Genomic DNA, 9,823 nt, shown 5'->3' with positions numbered 1-9,823 from the left:
TCATATTGTTAGAAGCTATGTGTTTAAATATATAAAAAATAAGTATTTATTTCTAAATTAACTCCATTGCTTGGGTAGGGCACATGCTGGCCATACAATAGTACAGGTATCACCAAATGGCGGACCGCGGTCCGGATCCGGACCCGAACGCCGTCCTGTCCGGACCCAATCACATTCCTGATTAACTGGATACGGACCCAAATGCCAAATTAATTTTAACGGGAGACTATATTTTAAACCGGAGAATTTATTTCCAGACGAGTGTTACGTTCACCACCCATTTGAGTGTTACGTTGCTCCCCCCCCCCCCCCCCGCTCAACAACTTTCGTTCCCCCCCCCCCCCCCCCCCCCCCCCCCCAACAACTTTCGTTCGCCACCGCGGACCCGGACCTAAGGTCTGAGCTATCTGCCAAAAATGGACCGCGGAAAGATTTAATTGATTACCCCTGCAATAGTACAAGTGGATTTAATTTTACACTTTTTAAAATGTGTTTTCAGTTGCCAGGAAGTGACATCGCCAGTGGGAGTGATCAGAGCGATGTGCTCTCTGACATCATACCCAGTGTACCAAGTTCACCCTGCCTTGTTTCAAAACGAAAGACCAAATCTCATGGCAACCTGGATGAACTGCCCTGGAGTTCCATGACTAATGATGAGCAGGTATGGCCTCAACCATATGAGCAGCTTTTATCTCTTTATTGTAAGCAATATTATATTAATAATATGACCTCAGTATAGTTTAATGACCAGTTATCATTTACATAGCATTCGTCAATGTCATTTCACATTTGCTAATTACAACCTTTTTAAATTAAACTATACAAAATTATGAGATTAGTTTACTGACGGTGAGTGTTAAAGAAATCTTAGTCTCACTAGTATTCACCATAAATAAGTACCAGTAACTGAATTCAGTTTAAGGGTGTGTTCTGACTTTTTAGGGTGTTCAAATGTTTAGTTTGATTAAAACTGCTCTGATTGCTCTGTCAGTGCGGTACATTGGAGTTCACTCCCTTTTGAACTGCAGTTCACACCAGAGAAGTGGAACGAGACTGCCTGAGCAGGCGGTCCCAGTCCAGTTCTAAAAGAATAATTTAAAGTATGAACACAATACACAATTCTAAAGAGCATCAGTACCTAGAAAACGACACGTTAAGCCTTTTACTTAATGTGTATTGAAATAAAACTATTCGTATTCTGCGTTTACCTTTCCAAGCAATATTACTGCTTTATCCAAATGTAAATGTTTTCTTATTTGCGCTCCAGGTGGAGTATATCGAGTACCTCAGCCGGAAAGTGAGTACAGAGATGGGTCTCCGGGAGCAGCTCGACATCATTAAAATAATCGACCCGAGTGCTCATGTATCTCCGACAGACAGTGAATTTATCATTGAGCTGAACTGCCTTACAGATGAAAAGCTCAAACAGGTAAGGGGCACTGCTGTCTTGGTTAATTCTACTAAACATATTGAGCTAAATCGTAAGCATGTAATGTACTGAAATGGAAAATCGCGTCAAGAGTCCACTGTTGTACAGTGTAAAAATGCTTCAGAGATGTCAGTACCCGTTACTTCATAGTTGTTTAGTTCAGTCAGACTGGTGTGGAGCTTCCAGCTGTTGGTGTTCCAGTTGTTTTAACCCTTTAATTGCTGTTTGATATTAGTTGTACTTTGCTGCTGTTTCGACAAAGTTGCAGTGTTTTTTTAAATGCACACGTAAAGAAACTAGTGCGTAAAACGGGTAAGAACCAAACTGGAGATTAAGAAACTTTACCAAATCCTTTTCTAATTTTCAGAAATTATAAATGGTATATTTTATATATGGTGTATAGCAGACCTGGGCAAACTACGGCCTCTCGCGGGCTACATCCGGCCCGTTGTGCGTCCCTGTCCGGCCCGCGAGAGGCCAATCATAAATGAAACAAATATCTATGTCGTGCGTGCAATTCAACTGTGACGCTTTTATTTTGAAAGCGCTACGTTTGTGTTAATTCCGTGTGGACATACCTGCGTGTGTGTGAGCTGTGCGAGAACACTGTAGGTGATCAGCGACAAGTTAAGGCTGAATTTATACTTTCGGGAGTGAACGTTGCACCTCGCGCGAACCTCCGCAAACGGCGGAAAATTTACGTGACGAATTTTAATTGTGCATTGTGTTCCAGGTTTGAAAAGTGCTGGAATTTAGGCTAAAGTACTTGAAAATGCTTGAATATGTAACTGTTTTTCGATTCACAACAAATAGCTGACTGAACAGGAGGGTATTCCAGAAAGCGGGTAAGTAAACTCAGAGTTAACGAAAGCTCAGGTTTTCCGTTCCAGAAACCGAGCTTAAGAGAGAACCTGAGTCAGCTGGGAAATATTGAAATGGACCTTGAAAGTACCATAGAAGTGCTTTAAAGCTAGGTTTAAGCCTGGTTTATACTTGACGCGTGCGAGGGTCCGCGCGGCGAAAATGACGTAATTACGGTGGCCTCGCGCGCTGTCGATTCGCGAGGTCGTGCACCTCTCGAATTTTGTAACTTCGCGCGCGCGCCGCGCTTCAGCGCAATGAACAAAGTCATGTTTGCAGGGTTCATACACCTTTACAAGGTGGAATATACGTCACTTTCAAGGTCCATTTCAATATTTCCCAGCACGTTAAACTTAATTAAGTTAAATATTTATACATATATTCTAAGTGATCCGAAATAATTCGCTTTTTTATCACATTATTTAATTATTGTTTATTTTCAAAACGCCCAATCTGTCTTCACGTTCTCTCATGTTTCGTCCTGGAATTACAAGAGGCTCGTATTTGTTAACGTAATACAAGAAAACTGTTCATTCAGATGGCTATTTGTTGTGAAGTTACAATTTCAAACATTTTCAAGTATTTAGCCTAAATTCCAGCACTTTTCAAATCTGAAACAAAAAGCAACATTAAAATTGGTCAGGTAAATGTTCTTTCCCCTGTTTTTGAGGGGTGTATCTTTATACCAACACACATCGTTTCGGAGAACACTGCACAGAATGTGACGCGGAGGTGGGCGGAGCCACTGTGATGACGTCATTATTCAGTCCCCCCAGGATTTCGCGGGCCTTTTTTGTGATTGTTGCGGGCTAAAATGTTTGATGTTGCGGGTGTTTTTAAAAAAAATTGCGATGGAAGTTGCGGTGTGTTTTTGCTTTTTTGTGAGTACATTACAATAGGGAGTAAATGTTGTATGGTTTCCTCTATTTAGTAGTCCATTTTAATTATCTATTTACCTATTTATTCAGGGTTGCCAACTTTTCAAGATCGCTTGAAGTGAGATTTTAACCTTTTGGGGGTGGTGGCGAACATTAATTGTTGACGGGGAGGGGGGGCGGGGTTAGCGAACGTAAGTTGTTACCGGGCGGCCTGTAAAATGGACACAAATTAAGTATTATATCGACATCGATCGCCAGTGGTTGGCGCCAGAGCGAACTAGTAACTCATAGATATGGATCAGAGATAAATAAATTTTATCTCTGACTTTAAACTTAATCTCAGTTCAAAGTTTAAACTTATAAACTTTATCTCAGACCCTCGCCGCTTGCGTGCGCTGCAGTGACTTCGCGGGCTACCGTTGCATTGTGGGGAATGTAGTGTTTGTGGGTGCAAAACACCATCGGGCGGCTGTGGCCTGCGGGCCGGTTCAAATAGTAATTAAATATCATCCAGGGGGCCATAGATAATCAATTCGCGGGTCGGATCTGGACAGTTTATCCCCGTTTTCATGTAATGTACCGGGATACTGCTTTTCCCGATCTTTTTGCCGTTATTTTCGTCGCTCATGCTGCTTTCAGTCTGCTCCTCTTGAACGTATATACGGAGGTAAGGCGGGAGTTTGTCGACGTCACATCAAGACGACATCAGTGATTGGTCAAATTTGCGGGAAAGTTGCGGTGATTGGCTGAAGTTGCAACACCGCCCTGAATTCGCGGGGTTTGCTTGAAGTTGCATTGAAGTTGCAAATCGCAACATCGCAACTTTCTGGAGGGTCTGATTATTGTTTGTGTGGCCCTCTGACACAATTCAGGTTTCTCATGTGGCCCCTTGTAAAAATTAATTGCCCACCCCTGGTGTATAGTAACTGCGCCCTTTGGCATAAGGTGGGAAAATGTGTGCGAAGGTCAGAGGTAAACATGTGGGCGTGCCCATCTCTCCCCGCCCCCCGCCGGCCAGGTGAGGAGCTACATCCGTGAGCACGGCCCTCGGCAGCGTCCCGTTAGCACGCGGGACGGCTGGAAGCGGAGCGTGGCCAGCAGCGCTAGCGGCAGCGTGGTGAGCAGCAGCCACGGCAGCATGGTGAGCAGCGGCAGCAGCAGCGCCGGCTCCTCCGCCTCCAACTCCACCAGCATCAGCCGCGCCCACAGCGACGGCAACCTGGCCTTCGCCGCCGAGCGCATCCGAGACTCCAAGGTGGGTCCAGTTTGTAGCGCTTACGCACCCGGTTTCTCACTCATGCATCAAGTCCGGTGTTGGACCGCACTGGATTCACTGTAGGAAATAAATTTTTGTCCTGCCCTAGGCTTAATCTGGGGCTTAGAAACGGGGCATGAATTTTTCTTTTTGTTTCTTTTCACCTCATTTAAGCTGTGTTTTTGTGACCATGTCCCAAAATATCAAATGCGGAGCGAAGATTCTGCGTGTTTCTGAACTCTCGGTTCGCTGCACTTTGTTTTGACGGTGCTTGTCAAACTATTTTTTTGGCAGAAACGATCCAAGCAGCGGAAACTTCAGCAGAAGGCACTGCGTAAGAGACAGCTGAAGGATCAACGCCAGGCCTGCAAGGAGCGGCTGAGCGGCCTGTTGAAGAGGTCCTGTCACTCAGTCACAGAGGAAGAGGAGGACCGCGCCGATGACGTTGATGTCTTGATGTGACAAGAGTGAATTAATCAGTGCTCCCTCTAAGCCTTGATTCGCTGTCACACTGTGTACATCATCTTTTATTAGTTTAAGAGTGAAAGAAAGTCTTAATGGGTGTGAAATGTACTGTATATTAACATTCAGAATCCCTAACAAATGCAAACTGATCGGCGAGTCAATTGGCGAACTCCCTCCATATGGCAATAAGCTGTAGTTTTTAAATGGACAGGAAAGTTGTTACGGAGCAGTCCAAGTTCATGTTCAAATCTCTCCATTATCAGCATTCTCTACATTTTCCTATTAATCAAGATCAACACATGGAGTAGTCTTGAATTCCTGAATGTTCAGTGACAACATTTTGGATACATGAATATGTTTGAGACACCAGGCATAGAGGGAACACTGAAAACCAAATGCATAAAAAGTCATTGCCTTTATTGTAAATTAATGAGTCAATGATTAAAAAATTCACAAGATTTTATTATATTTTCCATTGTTACCTTGCTTGTAGTATAAAGTAGGCAGGATTTAGTACTAATATCAAGAGAAGTTTGGGTTATTGGGTTAATTGTTTTCCCCCAGAAGAATATGTTCTAAGTGAAGAAATACTTACTGATGTAAGTATGATATGTATAATCAGACTTTGTCTTAATTGTTAAGTAGTGGTGAGCGACTACTGAAAATTAAAATTAATCATTTGTGATGTTCTTGCGACTTAATTTCTCAAACAACACTAGGTCGAAATTGGAATTAAATGTGTTAAAGCATTTAAGGAACCACCAAAATTGGACACCCTGCTCCTGTCTTTAAAACTAATCTTCTCAGTGCATGTGGAGCCTCCACCACCCAGGTTCCTTAGATTGGGGGGGGGGGGGGGTGTTTTTGTTTTTTGTTTGTATTTTGAGTAGTGTAGTCAGGGTCCCCGCGGGTCCTTAAAAAGTCTTAAAATGTCTTAAATTTAGTTTTCCATATTCAAGGCCTAAAAATGTCTTAAAATGTCTGGAATTTTATGAGGGGAGGCATTAAATTATTATAAGTGTGTGTTGTTCAGTTGTTCTGGCGCGATGTGAACTTTGCCGAATCTAGCGCTAGGACCATGCAGAAAATAACCGCTCCAGGGTCCTAGTGCTAGATTCCTAGCGCTGGAGTATACGGCCTCAACAACGTCAACAATTTTCGTTCGCCAACACCCCACCCCCCCGGTCAACAATTCTCGTTCGCCACCCCCCCCCCCCGCCCCCCCCCCCCCCCGTCAACGATGTGGAACACACCTGCATCCCCAGTAATAGTATTATTTTTTCTTGTGAGAGGTATTAAAAAGGTCTTAAAAGTAATTGAATTTGAGATTTAAAAGTGTGCAGATACCCTGAGTGTAGTACAGTGCATGTGTACCGTTTTCACATTCTTTGCTTTCGTGCTTTAGATTACACTAAGTGCATTGGTGACATTTATAGATCAGGATGAGTATGTTAAATTCCCGTCATTTGAGTTTATGCTGCTTTTCTCAGTATACCCTGTACAGAGAGAACCTTTCATATCCCTTGTGCTTTCAAATGCTTTCAAAGCCAGTTTTTGTTTGTGCAAATGTCATTACTTCCTAAATGAAATCACTCTTGAAATTTTGTACTTAACATCAACTAGTAATTGCCTTGAGAGCTCTCTAAATATACAAATAGCATCAAAAACAGAGATTTCTGTAAATAATGTACCTACTCTAAAAAAGTTTTGTGAAAGCAAAACTTAAACTATATAAACATGTAATTTTTCTGAAATTGTGTGGAGTTAATGCTATAGTGTTTTATAAAGCTTTGTGTCAAAGGTATCATAAAATCTTATTTCCCATGGTGATGCTCCCGCTTACAGTTGTGTGGTTACAGCAAGCAGCTTTAAAAAAGAGAAAAAAAACTCACTCTCTTCAGTGTTCTTCAGTATCATTGTCTTAACTGTAAAGTATTAATCAGAGTACTCAGATAATATGCAACATCTGACAGTCAAATGCATAACATACAAATCTGCATGTACAGTTTTTAAAAATTCAAATAGTTATTTTTTCCCATTCTAAATAAAAAAAATATTTTATTAATATTTCATAATTATTGTTCTTATACCCTGAATGAGAGCTGGAACTAATATTGATCATTGTTAGCTTAACATCTTTAATATCCTCACTAATTCAAAGGCAGGATGGATCTGGTGATCCTCCTCAGGTTTCATATAGATTTTGTTGAAATCTGCAGTGCAATCAGTTGTGAGCAGGAGTGCATGCATTGCAGAAGAAACAATGTGTAGTGCACTGTGTTATCATTTTTAATATCAAAATGTAATTGCTAAATATATCAGACGTTAAAAGAATTATGAAAATTTAAAAACTAATAATGAAATAGTGTGTTCATTCACCCACTGTATGAAAAAGTCGAGTTGTATTTCTGAAAGTTTAACATGCGATTGAGCATTGAAATATTGTTGCAGGTGCGACGACAACTCAAATAAACACTGGAAGAGTTACTAGTCTGATGCAGTTTCCATGAAATTATTCAAGACAGAATTTGAAGATGTAAATATTTTCCATTGTGGTTCAGTATTAATACATAGGAAATAGGCCTAAGATTGCTTATATTTTGCTAATATTTTTCTGCAGTTCACTGCTTATAGTTTGGCTTTTTTAAAAACAACTAACCACTACATCAACATCTGTTTATGCTGCTTCATTTAAGTGAGTCCTATTTGCTCAGAGCTGTCTGGCAGGCCTTCCATGCTGGTCACGGCTCATGCTTTACTCTGATGGACTGACCTGACACAGCATCAGTACCTGGGTCAGTCTCTGGCTCTGTTTACCTTTCCAGGTGATGGCAAGGCTGAGTCAATCAGTCAGGTACCTTTAGGTAATCCACTGAGATCCTTCAGGTATATGGTAGGACCTTTAGGTAATCCACTGAGATCCTCCAGGTATGTGGTGTGCTAGTACGAATGTTTTTGCCCTCTTGTTTTCTATTGGTTGTCCTTTGTTTTTTCACACAGATTAAGACAGGAAAAATGGGTGGTGAAGAAAACAACTTTCTGTGTAGTATCCAAGTTACATGTCATACTGCATAGAAATAAACCTTTATATATATATATATATATATATATATATATATATATATATATATATATATATATATATATATATAACCATCCACAGATATTCTGGAGTTAACTGTGACATATTATTCTGACGTCTGGACAGAAAGCATAGTGAAGTTGAACAGGTTGTTTTGAATGTATAGAATACGTTTTTAATTTAGCAGTTTTTCTAGTCAGTTGTCTTTTTTTAATTTCAATCAATTTGTTTTTGTCAACAAATTGCAGTGCGAACAATACAGTCAAACAATATTGCTGTACAAATTTGATTCCAGTCCAATTTCTTGCTATCAGTCTCCCACATACAGTCATGTGTAATTTTGTGTTCCATGTAAGTTTGTATGTGTGTACCATGCATTTGGTATACCACAGAATGTGCAGCGTTCTTGAAATCAAAAGCTTAGCTAGTTTCCATCAGAATATACAGTCTGCACTGACTGTGACTTATAGTTGCACTGACAACATGACTAAGTATTTTGACTGCCTTGTTCATAGGCAATGGCACACAGACTAGATACTCTGATGGCACTGACAAATTGACTTACCTAAATATTTGATTTTGGGGCAAAAACAAAGAATTTTGAGTGAAGTATGTGCTTTTGCAGGTATTTCATTGAGTTTTGCTGTTTGCACTAACTGTTTTGAGAAATGCACTAGTTGTGATGCCAATGTAAATCATGATGTGAGAAATGAACCAAATCGACTGAGAAAAACTGTAATTCCAATAACACAAGTCCCCAGTAACATATGCACTCATCTGAATACCATTAAGAATTAATCAGAATTAAGTAGGGATGCACCGAAAATTCGGCCACCGAAAATTTTCGGCCAAAATGGCTTAAATGTGCATTTTCGGTTTTCGGCCGAAATACTTTCATCACCGAAACAACACGGCCGAAACAATGTGCTGTGATGACGCAAGCAAAAATCGCCACCTGCACGCGCTTATTTGGATAAAGCTAGCAAAAAAGTTTTCCAGTGATGGCGCCAAGGCAAAGGACATTACACCAAAAATTATGGAACTCTTTGACTTAGACGATCAGCCGTTCTCTGTCGTAGGGATTTCGTAGGCTAATAGAGCACATTGAGCCCCGTTATGTTTTGCCGAGCAGACGACATTTCTCAGAAGTGTGTTTACCTGAGCTGTTTAATGTTGTTGCAACTCACGTCACGTTTTTATGAGAGAATTTATATTTATCTTTCAGGCCAGTCAGTTATAATTAAATTTAACTCGTATAAAATACATATATTTATCCTCTCAGTTAAAAACGGTCTGCAAGCGAGTTTAATTAGTGGTCGGCCGTTGTCAGCGTTATCGCCGTTAACGGCCCACCACTAATTTTATTTTATAATATGTATTACTTTAATGTCAGTGCTAAATAAATATTTTCAAATCAAATTTTGTAGTTGATTTATTCTTTGAATAGCAATGCCTTGACTAATAATTGGCATAATGTATTTCGGTGTTTCGGTTTTCAGCCTTGGTTTCCTCGTTTTCGGTTTCGGCTAAGAATTTTCATTTCGGTGCATCCCTAGTGCAGATGAGGAGGCAGTGCTGTGCAAAACACCCTTTGTTGGTTTTTGCTCTTTTTTTCCCCCTGCTTAATGACAAACTTCAAAGTACGTGTAGATTATGATGGCAAAACTAATGACATTGGGTGTGGGGCGTGAATTAAAGTGGAGCTTATTTCGAGTGTCTAGGAAGAACTGCTGATTTAAACGTGGCAAATTTGACAGTTGCACTTCATCTCACTGTTGTTGAAACATGACTTCTTCCCACATTGTTGACACATGGCAGAATTGGTTCTGTTTTGGAGGGGTGTGGATGTGACT

General features: G+C 40.6%; 1 protein-coding gene across 1 annotated transcript; it reads left to right on the top strand.

Annotated features, from left to right (window-relative positions):
* The first annotated feature begins 1,555 nt into the window (after positions 1-1,555).
* Positions 1,556-5,705, top strand: LOC143516212 (protein FAM199X-like). The gene is made up of 4 exons (XM_077007778.1): positions 1,556-1,561; positions 1,975-2,055; positions 4,187-4,423; positions 4,718-5,705. The coding sequence occupies exons 1-4, from the start codon at positions 1,556-1,558 to the stop codon at positions 4,883-4,885; spliced, it is 492 nt and encodes a 163-aa protein (XP_076863893.1). The 3' UTR covers positions 4,886-5,705.
* The last annotated feature ends 4,118 nt before the right edge of the window (positions 5,706-9,823 follow it).

Source organism: Brachyhypopomus gauderio, chromosome 6, assembly GCF_052324685.1.
Source record: "Brachyhypopomus gauderio isolate BG-103 chromosome 6, BGAUD_0.2, whole genome shotgun sequence".
Classification (NCBI taxonomy): Eukaryota; Metazoa; Chordata; class Actinopteri; order Gymnotiformes; family Hypopomidae; genus Brachyhypopomus; species Brachyhypopomus gauderio.
The sequence above is the reverse complement of the archived record's forward strand: the minus strand, read 5'-3'. Positions and strand labels throughout refer to the sequence as shown.